Below are 21,860 nucleotides of genomic sequence, written 5' to 3'. Positions count from 1 at the left end.
GCCCCCCGCAGCCAGGCCCCGCCCCGCCGAGCATCCGGGGCGCCGGGACCCGCGGGGGCGTCTGCTAGCCTCGCGCGGGGGCTAGGGAACATTGCGGCCTTCGGCGGAGGCGCGCGCAGACACGCGCTCTCACTCTTTCTCTCGGGATGCAATTCATACACACGTATGGGGTCCAATGCTGTAACACACACAGCCTCCCCTGTGACATACAATACAGGCCCCCATGCAGGTGTATATGTGCCTTACAGCACAAGACCTTCCCCCCGTGTGTGCCTTACAGCACAGGACTCACACACGAGTTCTGGACTGTAGTACATACACACATGCATGGGGTCCTATGCTGTAATACACATGTACACACAGTCCTATGCCATCTCACACAGGCTCCAGTGCTAAAACACATGTGCACACAGTCCTGGGCTGTAACATACATACACACATGCACATCGTGTACTGCAACACATACACAGAGTCCTCTGCTGCAACACACACACACACACGGAGTCCAATGCTGCAACACACACATGCACATGCATGGTGTGCTGTGCTGTAACACATACACTGTCCTATGCTGTAACAACACAGCCCTATGCAGCAACACACATGCATACACAGATGGAGTCCTATGCTGTCTCTCTCACACACACACACACACACACAAAGCATATGCACTCAGAGTCTTATGCTGCAACACATAGACCTATGCTGCAAAATGCACAGGATGCAGTCACACACACACACACACACACACACACACACACACACACTGTCCTGCGCTAACACACACACACACACACACACACGCAGGCTGGTTCACAGCCAGGACCCAATCTCAGCGGGCAGATAGATGCACATGCCATGAGCTGGCTACCCTGAGTGCACTGCCTTTGCAGACTCCTGGGCCTGCCAGCAGTGGGAGGCAGCCACAGATCTGAATGCATTTGCGGTAGCTCTTGCAAACTTTGATTCCATTGGCATAGTAATTTCCCAGGTCTCTAGTAAAGCAACCTGGAGCCAAATGTTACCTTGTGCTATCACTGATGCCCCAAGGGCTCATCTGCAAGTGGGAAGTTTTCAGTCCGCAGCACAGCCCTCTGCACCATCTGTTTGGACCAGTGACACACTCTGCTTGTGGCCTCCATGGGGATTTGCTGATAGTGGAGGGTTGGTAAGACTCAGGGATCCTGATTCCAGCCAAGCTTGTGGTCACAGACCCTTTAGCCAACCTTCTTCCAGTGCTTCCACATTTTCCTTTGACACCTCCCAGTGTTAGTCTTCACCCTGCTCCCAGTAACTTTGAGAATTGGAGGAGAAAGGGACTGGTTGGACAGTCTCTTTGGCCAACTAGTCCCAATCTCCCCTATCTTCCAGTCTGAGGTTCTCTCCTCTTCCTCCTTGGTTTGTATTCAGAAACTGTTTTTTTCTCTGACTGCAATGTGGTAAAGGTGCAAGCCTTTCCCATTAACATGTAACAGAGGTAAGCTGATTTCATGGCAAGGACAAGTTCCATCACTTATTCCAAAGAGACCGTCACTTTTCAGAATGAGACACTAACCCAAAGGTGACACATCCTCATTTGTAATTAAAGTTTTATTGTCAACAAAATAATTTTCAAATACCCAGTATACATTCACATACATGCTGCCCCCATGAAAAGCCAGTGACAATCACAGTAATGGTTCTGAAAAAAATAAAAATCTGAGGGCTGGGTTAGTTTCCCCACCTAATTTGACATTACATTTGTGCTTCCCAGGCACAGATGATGTATCTGTACCTAATTAGGGTCTGATCCAAAGTCCTTGGAAGACTCCTGGTGACTTTGATCATGCCCTCCTATATTCTAAAAAGACAGTTCTATACTATAAGTACATAGTAACACAATTTATTACTTAGGATAGTTATATAACAGTGAGCTGACAGATCATTTATCTATTCCACACTGAAATTAACAGACAGCCTTCACTTTCTGTACAGTACATGGATAAAAATGTTGCTTTCTAGGTACCGAGCACCTTTGCTCTGCCTTGTGACAGCTCCACCTTCTGCAGCCCACACTCAGTGCACCATCAGTACATTCATTTCTAAGAAGACGGTGCCTGTGAGCAGGTGGCTCTCAAGGCACCATTTGATAATCATTCTCTCTGGGTTGCATCTAAGCCTTATAAAGCCACTCACTCCAAGCCTGTCTAAATCCCCTGCTAAGCCATGTTCAGGGCTTGTTTTGTGCGTCACATTCATTAACAAAGAACTATGCCTACTGAAGTACTATCAATAGACAGGCACATGTACTAACCCTGCCTTCCCCTTCCACTACTGAAGATCCCATTCTCTTCCAGTCACATTGTTTTAGGGCAGGGCTATTCAAGTAGCAGCCCAACGGCTGCATGCAGACCGTGAGGGGTAATATGTGGCCCCAGGGCTCCCACCCAGCCACCATTCCCCGCATCGCTCCAGCTGCAATAGCAGTCTCTGGGCTCCCACTCCCTCAACCAGCCTCCATTCCTGGGGGTGGGGCAGTGCAGTGTGGTATGGTCAAGGAGGCTGGGGGTAAATCTGGGGCCATGCAGGCGTGGTGTATGTGTGTGAGGGGTGGGGAAGGGAGAAGTGGTGGGGTGGGGTGGGGGAAATGCATGGTGTGCAGCCCAAAAAAGCCCATGGCTTGTCCTGGTGCAGCATACAGGTGTATAGAAGGTTGCTGCTTAGAAGGCTGACTGCCCTGTTCTATGGAGTCCCACTTTTACCATTAACTCTGTTTTAGTGTGATTAATACCAGTATGTCAGGGAATCCAAACCAAGGGAGCTGCAAGAAGAAGGACAACCAGGGTGGCCTTTGTAGAGTCCTTCAAAACCTTCCCCTAGGACAAGACAGGATTTGCCTTTCAAATGCTTCATATTGTGGGGGGTGGGTAGAAGAAATGGTATGCTCTGCAGAAGCTCCCTACCAATCTCCCCACCTCCCCTAGCTCCAGTCAAGCCACACTGCAGGTGAGGACTGACATGAAGTTCAATCAACCTCACTTCCAACAGCAACTACTTAAAGCACTTCAGAGTCAAAGGCCTCCCATAGACTATAACAATCTTTTAAGCATGTGCTTGTCATCTGCACAATATCCCAACACTTTGCTGGAATGGGGTGCAAAAGGAAGGTTCATCTGGGCACCCCAGGCTAGCATGCCCAAGGTATGCCAGTTTCTGTTGCCAACAGAGCAATGCAGCTGACATCATATCTGGCCATCTTTGATTCCCCAGCCTGAAAAACCAAATCCCTATTTACAGCTACAGTAGTCTTTAGCATGAGTTCAGGGGAGAGACTGAACTCACACTTCCAGAACTGCAGCAGAACTGCTTAGCTGCTCTGCCACTACACTCCAAGAAAGCAAAAAATCTCCACCTTATTCCAGCAGTGTCAAGTATCCCAAGCTATATTTCGAAGCCAACAGCTTCTCCTGCTGGCAGTTTGGTATACAAAGGCATCACCTATACACACATAAGTTAATTTTAAAATCCTTAAATGATTAAAATTCACTGAGGACCATTAACTAAAATATGTTTTCAATTCAGAACAATAAGAGAGTCCCATCTGCAGTGGCTATTTCTAACATCAATGTCAGCATAGCGTGAGCAAAAGTGATGTTGGCATGCGCTGTAAAGGTGTATTTTTCTCATAGAGACTGTAGCAGCTTTGTGAGGAAAGTCTCACAGCAAATTCTAAAGTTTCTTGATGAACTGGTTTCATATTGAATGTTCTGAGGATGCTATAAGGTCAAGGGTCAAATGTTTAGCTGCCATGATCTGCATTGCCTGAAATAGCTAGTGGTGTTGATTGCTCAGCTTCGGAAAGTCTTTTTTAAAGAGTCTGATCAGCAAAAAGGGTGCCTGTTCAGGCAACTCGCATTGGGCTCCCAACTCTTGTGATTCTCAAAGGCCACTTTTGAGAATCAGGACTAAGAAGCCTTAATACTGCAGCCTGTTGAGTGAGTCAATATAATGAAACGTTGCTCCCAAAGCCCAGCTTGTTTCAACGTCATCAATTTTTCGGGCGAGCTGGTAAAAGCAAGGATAGAAATTATCACACACTGTTACAACGCTGGGAGCTTGAGTAGCAACTCATTCCAAATGCAGTCCTGAGAGACAGTACCTTAAACACCTGGCTCTTTGGGAAGCCCAGCTCCTGCAGCAGCACACTGATGTAGGTCAGGTCCATACAGAGGAAAGGATTGTCTCCGGGACTGACCTCCATGGTCTTACACACTAAGAGAAACAGAAAGAGGGAATCCAGCTTTCCATTACAGAATGAATTATTAAAACTGCCTGCCATGGAGTCTGTGTCTGTGCCTGGGGGGAAGCAGAGGGTACAGGAAGAAGAAAAACAGATGCCAAGATTTTAAGTGGCTGCTTGAAGGCCAAGCACCTGAGCCCATATGCTGGAGCTGAAGGAAGTATTTTCATTTTCAGAATTGCTCCAACACCTAGGACTGAAGTGACCTGAAAAGCAGATAATTTATTTAGGGGTCTAAACATGGACACAGGAATCTTCCACTTTTGAAAATCCTGACACAGGATTTCCTGAACCTCCCCTCTAAGGAGCCAACACAGGTGATAATATGTATTTCCAAATCACTGTTCTGTTAGTTGAGAACTTTTAAAAGAAAAGAGAGCCATTTCAGCTTCCCCCCACATTTCTTACCAGGCTAGCAAACAAGCCCCTGACGGGGAGAGACCCTAAAAGAACCTTTGGATCTTAAAGGACTGTTCTGGTATGTAAACATTTCTGCCTGCTGCCCTAACATTTAAGTGAGCAGGGAGTATTGCTTACTGTAATAGCTCCCCAAACAGGAAAACAATTGTTGACATTCACAGTCAGATTCTTACATACAATGACTTTGTAGACAGCCAAAATATTTACCTAACTGCTCAATCAGTTTTGGATACTAGTAAAGTTTATCTGTCTCTCTAAACCAGTTTATGACATGGCTTGTAAAAGTTAACTTAAAAAAGTTAACTTGTTTTGTGTTTTTTTTTTTTAATTATGAGCAGTTATACTTCTTAATAGATGTATCAAAAGGACCCCAAAAGCTTTTACCAATCTGTCATCATCATCTACCTTCAAAACATCAGGAATCTCAAGCCCAATCTTTTGTTTTTCACTGGATAACTTAGACAGTGAGACACAGTTAGCTGCGTGAGTCTGGAGTCAAGTAAAAGTCAGAGTAGGTTTGCACCTTATAGGCTAAATTAGAGATACATATAGCACAAGCTTTCCTGAGCTGCAACTCATTTAATAACGTACTGACACTGTCAACAGACATGGACTGTGAACAATCCTAGCCTTTACTTGGTAGGCCTAGAATGCCAAATCTTGCACAAAGACACCTTTTCTCCCAAGTGTTTCTAAACCATTTCAGTTGCTTGAATGTTACCCAAAATCAGAGAGATTTAATGGGGTAGAATAAAAATTATTTCCTTTCCAGTTTATCAGGTTTAATCTGAATGGCATTTCTGATGTCAAAACAATAACAATTATTCAGTTATCCATAAAATCTTGTAGAAAAACCTGGGGGGTTAGAACCTACATTTCTTGTATGAAAACAAGCATGTTTACATTTTTCAACCATCTAGACATTTGTTTTTATGCATCAGAAAGAGGCAAATAGAGGCACAAATCAATTTGTCCTCTTTCCAGATCATTTTCAAACATATGAATCTTGAGGGGAAAAAAGCAAAGAAAAATTAGAGTAGAAGTGATTATGCTAAAATTAAGAGCACAATTCACATATTTGAAATATATGATTTTCACCTAACTATTAAACAGCATGTCTGTTCAAAAAATCATAGAGAAGTAGGGCTGGAAGGGACCTCCAGAAGTCATCTTATCTAACCCCCTGCCTGAGGTAGGATCATCCTTATCCAAACCATCCTATACAATCTATAATCTGGTATGCTTGCATTTTATTACGAGAGCTCAAAAAAGGTACTAGCACCAGCAGAAATGCAACATTTTCACAGATACCACACGCCCACAAATAAGACACATGCCTTCTTTTTGGAAGGCAGAATGAAAAAAAAAAGGCGTTTTTTTCCCCCCAGATTCACAGCCTAGAACTAGGGGTGCACCAGTAAAGATTTTCTTGGCTGATGCTCATAACCAATTATTAACCAACCGTGTCGGCTGATGCCAATCCAATAACCAATTTACTTTAAAATGCAAGGCAAGGCATTTTAAAGTACAGACATAACTAAACCTTTTGGGGGGGGCGGGGAGGAGGGGGGGGCACGTTCCAGCAGCCTTCTGCATCACATGCATCAGCATCCCAGCACTTAAAATGGCAGCACAGGTGCTTGAACTAAAGTTTGTCAAATGAGCTTTAGTTCAAGTGCCCTCACCACCATTTTTAAGTGCGGGGATGCTTTTAAGCAGAGCAGAGATGAGGGAGGTGAGGGCAGATGCAGGTTGCCCACTGTGGGCTTAGGGCGCTCCACTCGGCTGTCTTTGCCCCAGGAGTCCTGTGCCGGCAGCACATCCCCTGCCCACCCAGCAGCAGCAGGGGGCACAACTCACCACCTACATTGCTGCCAGGGTGGGCAGGGGCATGCAGTCAACATGGGGCTCCTGAGGGAAAGGTAGCAGAGTGAAGAGCCCTGAGCTCACAGCGAGCAGCCCTCATCTGCCCCATGCACAAACCGGGGGGGGAGGGGAGGGGTACATGCCCCCCATGCCTCCCCTGGGGGGCGAACGCAATGGCAGGGAGTTACCCCGAGGGCCTGCTAAATGAGCTGCCTGTGGCTCCGTCTCACTCCCTGCCCCAGCCCCAGGTCCCATGCACTGCCCTGGCTGGGCAGAGCCCCCTAGTCCCTGCCCCACTCCCTCCCTCACCTTGGAGGCCTTGATCTGCCCTCCCACCCCACTTCCCTCCCCCATACTCCTTCCCCTCCATAGACTTACCTGTAGGGAACTGCTCTCCATGCTGCCCAGCTGTATTCCTGGCCATGTGCATATGTGCAGTCGTGCACATGCACACGGGATCCCCTGCATCTCATTCCCAGCAGCCCCAAGCAGCCCCTTGCAGGCTAGAATGCTGCCTGCCTGCAAGGGAAAACCTGCTGTTTCCCAAAGGAACCCAGGAGTCTGGGGGCTCTGGCCCCATGGGGGAGAGGGAACCCAGGTGTCCAGGGCCCTGGCTAGAAGATATAATTATTGGTAAACATTATCAGCTATAACGGCCAAAAAGAAAAACCCTGTTAGCCAATAATGTCATTTCGCCTTTTATCAGTACCGATCTGACAGGCAACCGATATATTGGTGCACCTCTGCCTAGAATTGGGTTTTACATGGAGAAGCTGTTAAAAAATTGCTGCCAGCTTCGGTCTCAGCCAGCAAGCTGTGAGCAGCTGTGAAAGGGTTAAGAGGTTTCTAACCCTCCTTGCTTGCTTGTTGAGAGAAGATGGCAGCCATTTTGCAAAGGAGTATCTTCATGCTTCTATTCCAGTGAAGAAAATCAGCTTCTCTGCTTATGACATCCATCTCAGCTTTGGAGGGCTGATTTGGGGGAAAGGGCAGTGTTGTATGCAAGAAATATAGTATTATACAGACTGCAGAAAATAGGAGATGTTAGAGTAAAAAGTGGCCAAGATTTCCAAAAAGACCCATAACTTGTGTGTGTGCAGCATGAGACACTTCGAAGAGCCCTGATTTCAACTGGTGCTTGATGCTTGCTGAAAATCAGGCTTTTTAAGATATCTCAGTTTTGCCTCTTCCAAAAACGTTGACACCCCAACTCACTAGTCTTGTGTGAAAATTCTGGTCATTGTTGCTTACTTACCATGCTTGGCTGCAGTTTCAAAATCACTGACTGTTAAGCTACCTCCTTTTTCCTTGTCTGGAGGAAAAAAAAATGAAATGTCTTATGTGCTGCATGTGAAGGCTATTGTAGATTCTGGGTTTTAAGTGTGTTTGAGGATCAGGCCCCAGGAGCCTACCCTTACTGAAATCAGAGGCAAAGCTTCCACTTACTTTTATGGTGAGGGAAGCCCAACTTTAAGCAGGTATTTTTCTTAAAGTTTTGGTCTTAAAGCCTTAAAGGGAAACTGCCAAATTTTGAAATTTACTCAGTGCATTAAAAAATAAAACCCAGCAAGTTAAAGCAGTTTCAAATCTAATCTCCAAGCCCCCTACCTCTCTTTCTAAAAAGTCTCAGAGTAGCTGATCCTCAAAGAGAATATCAGTATATATTAGCATGACATTATCCCTCTCATGGGTGACTGGTGCCACCTTATTCAGGGGTCCCCCCCATGGCAAAACTCACCAACCGGCGCTTCCAGAAGTGACCACGGCACTACGTCTGGCGCTCCCACTCTCTGGCTGGCGCTCGCAGTTGGAACACCAGCACTCCCACATGCCCCCTCTGCCCATTGCCTAAGCGGGAAGCGCGGCTGGTCAGGGGGTGCACCAGCACTCTCAAGGGGTGCACCTCCTATGCGTCGCCACTGATCCCTCATTTTAGGTAGGCAAAGCACTCGGATGCATTTAAGAGGTGGAACTCTCCCAGTATCTGCCATCATGATACAAAGAAAATCAGATACAAATTTACCAATGAGGCTGACTTCTGCTGCACAATCATAGTAATAGGAGAAAGCATAAAAATCCAAGTCCTTCACTTCTTCTGCTTTGTACACTTTCTTGTAGAGCATTTTGGCTACTTTGTTAGAACAAGACTCGTACAGAGGCTCCCCTGAAAGAAAAGAAGAGACACAACAAGGGACACACTGGGGATTAAACACAAATCCCTTATGGTCTGTAAAGTCTCAGGGTCCCTCCTGAGTACAAACAGAGATCCCCAAATTACTACACATCATTCATGGACCACTGAAATGTGAATAGCCTCCTCCTTCTCAAACAGATTCAAAATTCACTGTCTTCATCAGGAAAAGAATTGGGCCTGATATATGGGTTAGAACACTGGGGGCCAACTTTTTTGGCTGGCATGCCACAAATTAGTCCCGCACCTTCTCTAAGTATCACTCCCTTTCTGCTCCCAGCTCTGTCTGCCACTGTGCTACCTGCCTTCTCCACAATCTGCTGTATGCCATGCACATAGGCTGCCTATGCCACCTGTGGGACCCATGTTGTAGGCTGGTCATCCCTGGGATAGAGAATTAGTTTGCAACCCTGCTTAGGTTTTGACTCAGAGTTGCACTGTCTAGTGCAACGTTTCTTAACCTGCGGGTTGCAACCTAAAAACAGTTCACAAGAATATATGAAAGGGTGGTGAGCAAATCTTAAAAATGGATCTACACACTTTAAAAATGGATTCCCCTTTATAGGAGAAAAACCATGGGAAACCATGACTTTTCCTTTGCAGGCTGGCAGAGTTTCAGCTTACAAGGGGCTGCTTGGGGCCCCCCCAACACCCTTCCATCACACCCCCACCCCACACACTGGTAGGCTGGGGCCAGGGGGTGAGGGGCAGTGGGACTGGCCACTGATGTTTACAAATGGGTCCTGGTACAAAAAAGGTTGATAACCACTGGACTCTAGTGGTCTGCCTGTTGCTCCAAGGAGAATATAGACTATGGCACCTATTACAACATACACTTTCCAGTGCACTGGCATAATTAACAGTACACCTCCTCCTGCTCACTTGTCAGAGTGTGTAAGTTTGCTCCTCCTTATGCACAGGAGGTGGCTAAATGGGGGGCACCAGAGCAAGGTAGTAAGGGAGCTTTATTCCCTTGGACAATGCACAGGATAGGATGTGATCCTACCACGTGCAGGTGACTGAGCAATTTTCAGAGCTGCACTGTAGAGAACAAGAGTTGGTGACTAAGGAGAAAGAAAAAGGGGAAGGTCAGATTTACAGAAAGGAATCTGTGTGGTTCAAGAAATACACTGCTGAGCTCAAACAAAGAGCAAGCCCTTGGACAGGGCAGCAGAGGAGAACACTCTGGTCAAGGGTTAAGGTACAGAGATGTATGGCTGAATGTCCTGGCAAGGGATGTTGCTGAACACAGTTCCATGTTATTCTGTTCCACATCTGTATAGCCATGGCCTTGTACAGCTTGCTGCTCCTGGACAGGGAGGGACCTTAGTGGGAAATGAACAGAGTTTCCACAAGATAAACACATCTGCCACTACAAATATGCTAACTTTCTATTTGCAAAACCACCTCTGCAAATTTGGTTAATAGACTGATTTGCAAGGAGAGTAAATGGCTTGGGAGAATTTCAAGGGTCAGAGTTATAGCTGACATGATCAGCATAGCTGCAGGGGTTCTAGCTGTGGCATACTAATCCACATCTATTAGAATTTGACCTTAAATCTTTGGACTCCTCTTAACTGAGTCGTTCTTAAAATTTTCCACTGTCGCAACTATGTTTCTGGCAGCAACAAGGAAGCTTCACCTCTTGGGCCCTGTTTATTCTATTGAAATGAATTCAATGTGCTAATATAGACAGGGTTCTGAGACTTTTCAATTATTTATACCCTCAGATCACCTGTTATGGGAATACGGTGGTGAAAATACTAACGACTGATCTATAGTAGGGCTAACAGCCAGTACATACTGGGTATGTCTACAGGAGACATTTACGGTGGAGCTGCCCAATTAGCTCTGCAGTAAATGTCTCAGCATCTACACATGCACCCCTATTAGGGTACAGGAAACGAAAAACTCTGCAGCAGGGTAGTACTTGTGTTTACAAGTACTGCCCTGCTGCAGAGTTTATTAGTGTGCAGCAGTGCATGTGTAGATGCTGATCTACACATTAGGGTTCAGAGGAGGGCCACCCGCATGATCAGGGGGCAGCAGGGCAGGCCCTACGAGGAGACGCTAAGGGACCTGAACCTGTTTAGCCTCCACACGAGAAGGCTGAGGGGGGATCTAGTGGCCGTTTACAAACTAGTCAGAGGGGACCAGCAGGCATTGGGGGAGTCCCTGTTCCCCCGAGCACTACCAGGAGTGACAAGAAATAACGGTCACAAGCTGGCAGAGGGTAGATTCAGACTAGACATCAGGAGGCGCTACTTCAGTCAGGGCGGCTAGGACCTGGAACCAACTTCCAAGCGAAGTGGTGCTGGCTCCTACCCTTGGGGTCTTTAAGAGGAGGTTAGACGAACACCTTGCTGGGGTCGTTTGACCCCAGTACTTTTTCCTGCTATGGCAGGGGGTCGGACTTGATGATCTGCTCAGGTCCCTTCCAACCCTACCAAATATGAAACTATGATCCGACTGGCTGGGGCATGAGGGTGCTTCAGCACAGGGGCTGCCTGCCAGCTAGCCCATCAGTAAAGCACCCTTGTGCCCCAGCTGCCTGTCCGCAGCACACTGAGCTGGTCAGAACATCCCCAGGCTGGCAGGCTGACCCCTGAGGCTTTCTACCAGATGGGGCTGCTCCAACCAGGCTCCATGTGCTGCATGTGAATGAAATCCAGAGCTGATGGCTCCAGAGTTAATTGCTCCCCAATGCATGTTCAAATGACATGCCTGGGAGCAAAAAACTTCGGAGCAATATGATCTGGAGTTTATTTATGTGCACCAATTGCATGTATAGACGCACCCAATGAGGCAAACAATAGGGGCAAAGTGGGGAGAATTTTGTAAGATCTCTTGGAAAAGAATATCCTCAGGAGAAAGTAAAGTTGGAGAGAATAAGGCACAATAATGGCACAAGTGAGCACCTCAAAGCAGACTGAGATGCCACAAGTAAGGGCAGTTTACTTGGACTCTAACCAGCACATCTGTCACAAAATGGAGAGGTGGCCATGTTACTATACCTGCCTTCTGCCCTTTAACTCTGTACATGATTTCAGCATGTTCCCACTCAGTTTTGAAGCCAGGTGACAGACAAGAGCTAATTAGCTCCTCACCCTCCTTTACTGCAAAAGGAGGAAACAGAAGAAGCAACATTAAGACAAATGATGAGGAACCAACAACTAACTGATCCTTCCTCCCATCATCACAGGCAAACACCAGTCCCACAGACGACCCTTCTATTGCCTTAGCAAAGCAACTCCAAACCTGCCTACAACCCAGGCACCCCCTTCTCCGCAAATGGGCTGGCAACCACTCATGCCTCACTCTGCCCGCAGTACCCTCAGCCCCACCCATCTCAAAGGCTGACATGCCCATAGACATGGCCTTGTGTACCAATACAGGCTGCTCAACAAACAAAGAGAAGCAGGCTAATAATGTTTCCCACCCCTCCCACCCTCACCCCAGCCCAACATCACTCAGAGATTATGGCCCACAGAGCTGCTGAAATGTATGAACTCCCAGACAGTCTTGAGAAGTGCTTATCACTTACAGGGTTTTCCCTCAACTCCTCCTAATATTGCGAGCCTTGCCGACATTAACCCGAGTCCCAGGTAACTGCAAAGGAGAAAAGGCTCTGTGGTCAGACTGGCTAGCATTCAGGGACAGGATGAGCCTCACAGGCACTAGCTACAGCCCTGCACTTCTCAGCTTTGCACTGACTCAGAAGCCAACAGGGTTTGCCAAGAGATTTACATAGCTCAGACACTCAGCTCCAACTCAGCTCCAACTGGCCAATCTCAGACCCACACCAGGCTTCAGTAACTGGTATATAACGACCAAAGGACACACATTAGAAAGAGGAAATAAGGAATTATTGATTCCAACAGAGCAAAGCGTGTTAAAGCAGCTTGGCAGGAGACATACTGCCAGGGCATAAACGTTTTTTCATGGCTTCCCCATGAGGATGTTCTTTATATCGCCACTGTGCTCCTTAGAAAACACTGTGGGCATGCAAGGAGCAGCAATCTAGCTGCATGCTTCGCACAGAGATGGTATTGAAGCCTGTGAAATGGAACTGAAGCATGATCACTGCTAGTTGAATCTGGCCACGTGCACTCCCTCCAGTTCTTGCAGAGGCAAAGCCAGTCACTCCCCAAGACCCTCATTCAGCAAAGCATGTGGGCCTCATTGATGCAACAGCATTTCCCTCCCTCTTCTTCCCCTGACCTCACCTGTAGGAGTAGAGTTTGTAGGTGTTGTTAAACATTTGGAAAGCAGCCAGATGGCCAGCTGGTGATGTCTGGAGGGTTGTCTGTAGGGAGAAACAAGACATCCCTGTAAGAGTCCCATGAGTGCCAGAAACAGCAAAGAGCAAGCATTCAGTGCAAATCCTAAGGAATTAGCCTCTGGCCAGGAACACTGTTGGCAATGTGGTTTGCTGCAGACATAAGTTACTGGCCAGGGACACAACAGAGATGATGGTCACAGGATAAGAACTGGGGCACATACTTTGCATTGTATTTAAATGGCAAGTAGGCAGCCACACAATGGCAATTTTTGGCATTCCCGCACAGTTTGGGATTCTCTTTCTCCATGTGGCAAAACAAGTTCACCTTGCAAGCATACTTGCTGGAAGGAAAATGGTAGAGGAGGAGGTGACTTGCCCACCTTTTAGCCTAGTGGCTAGGGGGACTTGCCCAGAAAACTGGGGACATCAGTTCTAGGCCACCTCACTCAGAGGAGGTTTGAACTTCCATCTCCTTCTCAGGAGTGCTCTAACCACCAGGCCACATGCTAGGCATTACCTAGCCCCTTCTCCAGCCCTCCTCTTGAAGATACACCCCCTAAGCAGCCAAGAAAGAGAGATGTGGGAGCAGGAGGAAGAGAACAAGATAGATGGTGTGTAGCTCAGTGAGATGGATGACCATAGCCTTGAATTCTAGCCTGGGCTCCTACCCAAATGTTCCCACTGCTGTTTATCCAGTTTGTCAAATGGTTGTTAAACAACATCAGGTGATATACAAGATCAGACCACAGGTCCACCTAGTCCAACATTCCGCATCTCACACTGGCACAAAGAGGATGCTAAGGGGAAGAGTATTTATTGCAGGGCCCATCCCAACTGATCTGTCCCCTGCCCCTCTACTCTAACAGCTTCCAGCATTTAGAAGTGGAACTCCTCACTTGGAGATGTTATCATGTTTAGTATCTACTGATGGGTCAATTCTCCATGAATTTGTCCAATCCTCTTTTGAACCTGGTTACGCTGTCAGCCTCTCCAGCATCTTGTGGCAATGAATTCCACAAGCTTAGGACAAACTGTGTGAAAAAACTTCTGTTCCTTAGTTTCAAACCTGCTTCGTAATAATTTTCTTGTGCATCTCCTAATTCTAGTACTGTCAGAGATGCTAAACCATAAATCCCTAGTTGCTTTCTTCATAGCATTCATGATTTTATAGTCCTCTATCATTTCCCCCCTTCTACCTCCAGGCATTTTTTTCTTTAAGCTGAGAAGCTCTAAGCTATTTAGTTTCTCTTTATATGGAAACCTCCCTATATTTCTCATCATTTCTGCTGCCCGCCCCCCGCTTTTTTTCTTCTTCACCATTTCCAGTTCTAGTATATCTTTTTGTAGGTAGAAGGACCAGAACTTAGGTGGGAGGACCAGGATACAGTATTTAAGGTGTGGGCTTACCATAAACTTATACAGCAGCATAGTGACTTTTTCTGTTTTATTTTTAATTCCCTTCTCAGTGATTCCTAACATCCTATTTGCCTTTATGATGGCCACTGAACACTGGGCTGATGTTTTCAGAGAACTATCCACACAAGTTCAATACTTCCCTGAGTCTTTGTTTTTTTCCACCCCAAACAGAATTGTAGATGATACCAGCTTGGCCATCTCCCTCCTTTCCAAATCATTTATGAATAAGTTAAACAGTAAAAGCCCCAGGACAGACCTGTAGGGGGACCCCACTGCTTACCTCCCTCCATTGTGAGAACTGTCCATTTTTACCTTCTCTTTGGCCCCTGCCACATGTTACACTTAAGACATAATTAAACAGTAAATCTCATCTAATGTTGTGACTTGACCAAACGTTCAAATCAATTAATGGTGTGATAAAATGAGGAATATACTACAAAGTTATTCCACAAAAATGTGTAATAACTTTGTGGCTTGTTCCTATCATGCCATTAATTGAACAAGTGGCCAGGTGCTCCCCTGTGCCTGGGAGCACCGTCAGCTGATGGGGCTCCCAGATGCAGAAGCACACCATGCGCTGCTGCAGCTATGAGCCTGCACCTGGTGGGACTCCCAGATGTGGGATCAGCTGGGGCACCCCCACGGCTGCAGGTCCTGTCAGCTGTGGGCTTACAGACACAGGAGCTTGCTACTTGCCAGATCATGATCCTGGGCTCCCCCTGCACCTGCTATAAGGCATGATTGGATTTGATACTGGTTCCTGCAATCACACCTCCTGCCATGCATGTGTGCCTTTCACCCCCTTACTTGAATGTCTGGCAGGGTCCTGTACTCCCTAACTTTTGGCCAGTTACCGATCCATTGCCTCTAATATCATGACAGCCTAATTTCATTAAAAGTCGGGTGCACAACTCTGTCCAAAGATTTTTGAAAATCCAGACATACTACATCAACTGGATCCTCCAGATCTAGTGAAAGGTTCAGTGGCTCAGCTTTAAAAGGAGAGCTGGAGGGGGTCTTGGCAATCCTTAGCCCAGTGGTTTTTAACTTGGTTAGACTTAAGGCACTCCTCATTGGAGTGAAAACACCACGCTTAGCTTTCATCCCCCCCCGCTTTTTTTTTTTTGACTACAGCAAAATATTCAAGCAATTCTTCTGTTGCAAAGAGCTCAGAAAGACTACAAAAGGTCAGCATGTTTTTAAGTCTATGGATTCCTATTTGAAATCTCTGAGTTTATCATGTGAACCATGCTTGTACACCTAACAGTGCTAATACTGCTTTGCACCCTGCACCACCCTTAAAGGAATCTCATGGCACCCAGCATGCTGTAAAACCTTGGTTGAGAATCAATGGTTTAGCCTATGGATTGGTGGTCAGAGCGACATTGCTGGGAAGCAAGTTCAAATCCTCCTTGGGTGGTGGTAGGGAAGGCAGGGTCTAGAACCCAGGTCTCTCACTCCCTGGGTGAGTGACCTGATTACTGGAATAAAAATTTAGGGGGGAGTCCCTCATCATGGTTTTTCTGCTACTAAAATTTCAGGACTTTCCCAGCCTGACACACATATGTGGGCAATCCTATCTTGCTGTGTAGCTGCTTGGCTGAAGAGCATGCTCAGTGTGTATGGGTGGATGTCCGTGTATGCAAAACTGAATCTCAAACTGCACAGAAGTGCCAAAAACTGAAGTTATGCAGCTGCACACACACCAGCCAGGTATGCAAAATGAAACAGGATTTGGCCCCAAATGTTTACAGAATCATTTTATACCTTTCTATCCATTCAAACATTAAACCAATGCAAATAGGATGGAAATACAAATGACATCAAAGCACTCCTTTCCATGATGCTGCCAATGCTCTTTATAACTCCTTATTACATCCCTAAACTGGTTGAGAAGAGGCCACCAATCCTGCCTAGATATATGATAATTGTCTTGTGGGCACAAATCCAGACTAGAAACCTCCCCCCATACACCACCAAATACATGTTTGCTTGCTACCCATGGGCACAATTGTGGTTTTGTCATAAGCCAAATAAAGGGCAGAATGTCCTTGTGGTCAAGTAAGGGCAGGCCAAGAACTTGGCTGTGGACCTTGCCCTACAGTGATGCAAGGAGAAATAATCCCCAACTATGTATAACAACTTAGTTGTGCTAGCTCGCCCAAAGCACCAACCAGTCTCTGTGCTTAATACAGATGGGATGAGGAGTAGCAGCCTGCAGAGGCCAGGTTTCCCCCGTAGCCTTCATAGGGAAGTCAATGTAATAAAGCTGAAGCATAGTGCTGAGATACACTCTTGGGACCAGGCCAAGCCATTTCCATTGCACATCTGCAAGCCGAACCACATGCAGAGAGGCAGGAGCAGACAGAGTTGCTTCTTTGGTGGTAGCCAGCCACACACAGAACATGCTGTAGACATACCCTTTATGCCCCCTTACACTCTGGTGTCAGGGTGGTGATCTGGGTCCAAACAAGCTCACTAACTTACTGTCCCACCAGTCTCCTCCCAGGATTCTCTCCTGTTTACTTGGATCTTGTGTGACAGTCTGAGACCATCTATCAGCACGGAATGGGGAGCAGTGCTTGCTGCCTTAGAATGAGATTCAGGGTGCTGTTACAGATTACCTTTAAAACACTGTAAATCTGTGGATTGTTAGGCCGTCATAAAGTTAGAACAGTTTCAGAGCAGTCATAGGTTAAGGCTTAATGCTGGCTCAGATTTGCACAGCTGTGACTTGCCCCTAGAGAGCCTGGTAGGCAGACACAGCATGGACAGGAGCCAGAACTCTGTCCCTCCTCTTATAGATTCATAGATGTTAGGGTCAGAAGGGACCTCAATAGATCATTGAGTCCGACCCCCTGCATAAGCAGGAAAGTGCTGGGTCTAGATGACCCCAGCTAGATACTCATCTAACCTCCTCTTGAAGACTCCCAGGGTAGGGGAGAGCACCACCTCCCTTGGGAGCCCGTTCCAGACCTTGGCAACTCGGACTGTGAAGAAGTTCTTCCTAATGTCCAATCTAAATCTGCTCTCTGCTAGCTTGTGGCCATTATTTCTTGTAACCCCCGGGGGCGCCTTGGTGAATAAATACTCACCAATTCCCTTCTGTGCCCCCGTGATGAACTTATAGGCAGCCACAAGGTCGCCTCTCAACCTTCTCTTGCAGAGACTGAATAGATCCAGTTTCTCTAGTCTCTCCTCGTAGGGCTTGGTCTGTAGGCCCTTAACCATACGAGTGGCCCTTCTCTGAACCCTCTCCAGGTTATCCGCATCCCTCTTGAAGTGCGGCGCCCAGAATTGCACGCAGTACTCCAACTGCGGTCTGACCAGTGCCCGATAGAGGGGAAGTATCCCCTCCCTGGACCTATTCATCATGCATCTGCTGATGCACGATAAAGTGCCATTGGCTTTTTTGATGGCTTCGTCACACTGCCGACTCATGTTCATCTTGGAGTCCACTAGGACTCCAAGATCCCTTTCCACTTCCGTGCCACCCAGCAGGTCATTCCCTAGGCTGTAGGTGTGCTGGACATTTTTCCTCCCCAGGTGCAGCACTTTGCATTTCTCCTTGTTGAACTGCATTCTGTTGTTTTCTGCCCACTTGTCCAACCTGTCCAGATCTGCTTGCAGCTGTTCCCTGCCCTCTGGCGTGTCCACATCTCCCCATAGCTTTGTGTCATCTGCAAACTTGGACAGAGTACATTTCACTCCCTCGTCCAAGTCACTGATGAAGACATTAAACAGTATCGGTCCAAGGACCGAACCCTGTGGAGTGGGAAAGGAGGGGAGAGGGTGGCATGTAGCTCAGAGGCAAATAAAACCACCATAGAGGCTGTGGCTTCCCCCTTACACAGCCATCGGTGGGAGGGGGAAACTACTGAAAAAGAACTGTTTGAAGTGAATGGGGGAGAAGTTAAAGAAAAGTAAAGGAGCAAAAAAAGAAAATAAATAAATAAAGGACCAAAGTCTTGCATGTATTTCATGGAGTTGGGATTGGGTCAGGAGGAGTTGAGTTAGCACTCACACCAGCACAGAGCTGAGACCCAACAGGCTCACTGCATGCCACACTGGGGCAGGAGTTAGGTTAGTCCTCTCACCAGGGCAGAGCTGAGACCCAACAGGCTCACTACATGCATGCCACACCAGGGCAGCGCTGACACACAGCTGACTGGCTCACTGCATGCATGCTACACTGGAGTAGCACTGAGACTCAGCTGAGAACAGTTTCTATTGTTTGGCTCATTCTCTTCATGGAGGTAGGTAGTAGGATTGCTGTTGCTGTTTGCCCAGGGCACTACAGCCAGCAGCAAACTGGTGGGCTGCATCTTGGTGCTCAGAGTGGTCAGGCTGTGCTGGGGTTGCACCTCCTGGAGCTGCTAGGGGGTGTTAGCATGGGGCCAGTACCACCCCCTGGGCACTAGAGTTCAGGAGGGTTGAAAGTTTGCCCATGGAGCAAAGAAGTGGAAAGAGCTGGGAATGGTGTACCCTGGGATGCTGGAGGAATGAAAATAGTGTTTTAGCTCCCTAGAGCAGACTAACAACACCCTGGAATGATCTGGGTAAAACAGATCAGAGATAACCCTCACCTGAAGTGGCACAACTTTAAAACATTTAGTGGGTACTTAACACAAGTTAATACCCTTTAACAAGTGAATGCCCCCATTGTAAGTAATTTTATGGTGGTTTAAAGGTAACCTGTAAGACAGGGGCGGGCAATTATTTTGGGCAGAGGGCCGCTTACCAAGTTTTGGCAAGCTGTCAAGGGCTGCATGGGTAGCCCCACCCCTTGACAGGTGCCCTGCCCCCTGGTCACCATCTTGTGACCAGAAGTCCCACCCCTTAGCCCCTGACCTTTGCCACCAGAAGTCCCTCCCCAAGTCCCCAGAAGTACTCCTTTCAGCAAGGGGTTTTGCCATCTCAGGACCAGAAAAATACCAAATTATATTCTAAAAAATGATCATCTACAACATTCATTAATTTGATTTCAAAACATATTTTTGTCCCGATTTACATGTGTTTGTGTAGTGTGCACAGAGGTGATTGCACAATAGCTTAAAATGAAGTCTGACTCTTGTATATTGTGGCAGGGTGGGTATAGGTTTGTGGGGGCTGTGTGTGTGTGGTTATGTAGGGTGTGGGTGGGTATGGGGGGAGGGTGGCTGGGGTTTGTGTATGGCAGTGTGAGGGAAGGCATAGGTGCATGTGTATGGAGGGGTGTGAGTATGGGACTCACCCTATGAACACACGTACACACTTTGCCCCATGCCTGCAGGCGCACACATACTCTGCCCCTGTGCCTGCCGACACGTGTGCACACACACACACCCCTACCAGCACAGTCCCATGCTCTACAGTCCAGGGATGCAGCTGGGAGCCACAGCCAGGTGGTGCTGGAGCAGGGCCAGGGAAGAAAAGCAGGGAACTGGCTGGGAGTGGGTGGGGCTGGGCTGCTCAAGCCTGTAGGCGAGCTGAGGGCTCCCTCTGGGTCCTACTGCCCCTGGCTCCAGCCAGCTTTGACAGGGAGCCAACCAGGGCAAATAAATATTAATTTACAAATATTTTTTAGGGTCTCCATGGGTCGGATAGAATGGCCTGGCGGGTTGTATCCGGCCCGCAGGCTGTATTTTGCCCGCCCCTGCTGTAAGACCACCCTCAGATTCAGTCCACACTGGATTTTAATGTAAGTTACATTCACAAAAAAACTAGGGAAACAAACACCATATGACGCTATAGAACAAAAAGGGGAGGTACAGATATTTTGATCATACAATAGTAATGCCCTGTTAAATATATATCTGTATTAACAACTGAGTGAACCAAACAAAAACAAAAAAATCAATTAAAATCTAAAAGCCATTCTCTTTCATGCTCTTTCAAAAAGTGTTGGACTTCAAGGACGGGTCCCCATGTGCAGGAGCATGTGGTTTGTGGCACCACAAACTACTCTGTGGCGTCACAAACCTCATGCGGGGAATGTGAAAACGTGCACTGCATTGGAAATTTACAGCGCGGTGGCAAAATATGCTACCAGGATTTCAAAAAAAAAAAAAAAAAAAATCTCCTGGGGAAAAAAAGTGGGGCAGAACACATATCAGTAGTGTATTCTGCAACAAACAGAGGGCTGGCTGTCCAGAGCAGTGCTCTGGGTAGCCAGGTTCTGTGCTGTCAGATCTACACCCCTGCTGCACCAGGACATCGGGTAATATTGCTGGGGCCAGCACAGGTGCTGGCCCCAGCCTTTCCTAACCCTATCCGGGACAATTTTCTGTGCATCAAAGCACATGTGCAGGGGTGTGTAATAGGGCACAAAGCAGCAGCAGAGATTTGTGTTGCTGATATTTATGTCTCCACAAGCACATCCCCCTGCATGTGGGGACCTGCCTCAACATGTTAACAATGTTCCTTATGTATCCCTCAATTATAAATGGTATGATTGGGCATCAGATTTAGCCAGGATGAGACTTAGATCAGGGCTGTCCAACTTCAAAGCAGCCACAGGCCACATACTACACCAGTCCTGGCCCCCAGGCCACACACCACAAGGACTGCATGCCATGGGGTTCTCACATTGTACAAAACTCCTGGGGACCCGCACTGCGTACAGCATGCATGAGGCCCCTCCCTCCCCGCATCGTGGGATCCCCATCTGCTTCTTCATGGGCAGTGTGAGACCCCTTCATGCTGAAACCCACTCTGCCCATGCCCCGACCCCTGCCACAGTTGTGTGGGAGAACTCATTCACCATCCTGCTACTGCTGCAGTGCAAACAGCATGAGCCCCCCAACAGTGCCACACCTCCCCACGGCATGGGCTGCCTCCAGCCATACTACCCTGCCCTGAAGATCCTGGCTACCCCCACAGAAGCAGAAGGAATAGAGGGAGCAGTGGCAGGGCAGGAGTCCACAGGCAACCCATTAATCCTTCACAGGCTGTATGAAGGCTGCGTGCTGCCTGTTGGACATCCCTGGCTTAGCTGCTTTAAAAGAGCGCGATTTTCTTAAACAAAAAATAGAACTGGTATGAAAATTCTACACTGACGTTTTCTCAGAATCAAATACCGAGGACCCCATATTTATTAAGGGATAACCTGGGACTGCTTTTGTGTTACATTAGAACACCAGTCCTTCTTCTAGAAAAGCAGAATGCTTGTTTATTACAACTAACATTTCCAAGTGGCACGTGTGTCGAGATTACCTTAGAACTTGGAAGAAATGTGATTTGAGTAGAGCCACCTCCCAAGTCCAACATACCGACACTTCTCTTTCTTGGAACGTTTAAGTTACCTGGAACGTAGAACATGATGTAATGACAGCTGTTTCGCAATCACTAGTGACTCAAAATGTTTAAAGCATTAAAACCAAATGATGGCCAAAAAAAGAGGAAAAACGTAACTCTACCTTTCTCCA

At 47.3% G+C, this 21,860-nt stretch overlaps 2 protein-coding genes across 5 annotated transcripts in view; both read right to left on the bottom strand.

Moving 5' to 3' along the window:
* Positions 1-1,057, bottom strand: part of PYGB (glycogen phosphorylase B) — a 44,034-nt gene extending 42,977 nt beyond the window's left edge. Inside the window, exon 1 of the mRNA XM_006027960.2 lies at positions 1,026-1,057. Within this exon, the coding sequence (XP_006028022.1) occupies positions 1,026-1,057 (32 nt within the window). The remainder of the gene's footprint in view (positions 1-1,025) is intronic.
* A 523-nt stretch (positions 1,058-1,580) lies between these two features.
* ENTPD6 (ectonucleoside triphosphate diphosphohydrolase 6 (putative)) overlaps positions 1,581-21,860 on the bottom strand; it is a 41,298-nt gene continuing 21,018 nt past the window's right edge. For 3 of the 4 annotated variants that reach the window (XM_006027954.3, XM_006027953.3, XM_025209288.1), the window contains exons 7-14: positions 21,649-21,737; positions 12,983-13,062; positions 12,301-12,365; positions 11,771-11,872; positions 8,589-8,729; positions 7,821-7,877; positions 4,139-4,251; positions 1,581-4,044 (exon numbers count right to left, since the gene is read on the bottom strand). In XM_006027954.3, the coding sequence (XP_006028016.1) occupies positions 3,955-4,044; positions 4,139-4,251; positions 7,821-7,877; positions 8,589-8,729; positions 11,771-11,872; positions 12,301-12,365; positions 12,983-13,062; positions 21,649-21,737 (737 nt within the window). In that variant the 3' untranslated portion in view covers positions 1,581-3,954. The remainder of the gene's footprint in view (positions 4,045-4,138; positions 4,252-7,820; positions 7,878-8,588; positions 8,730-11,770; positions 11,873-12,300; positions 12,366-12,982; positions 13,063-21,648; positions 21,738-21,860) is intronic. The other variant, XM_006027955.3, reaches the window with a different exon arrangement.

This window comes from Alligator sinensis, unplaced genomic scaffold (assembly GCF_000455745.1).
Source record: "Alligator sinensis unplaced genomic scaffold, ASM45574v1 scaffold239_2, whole genome shotgun sequence".
Classification (NCBI taxonomy): Eukaryota; Metazoa; Chordata; order Crocodylia; family Alligatoridae; genus Alligator; species Alligator sinensis.
Note: the sequence above shows the minus strand (reverse complement) of the source record. Positions and strands in the feature narration are given on the sequence as shown.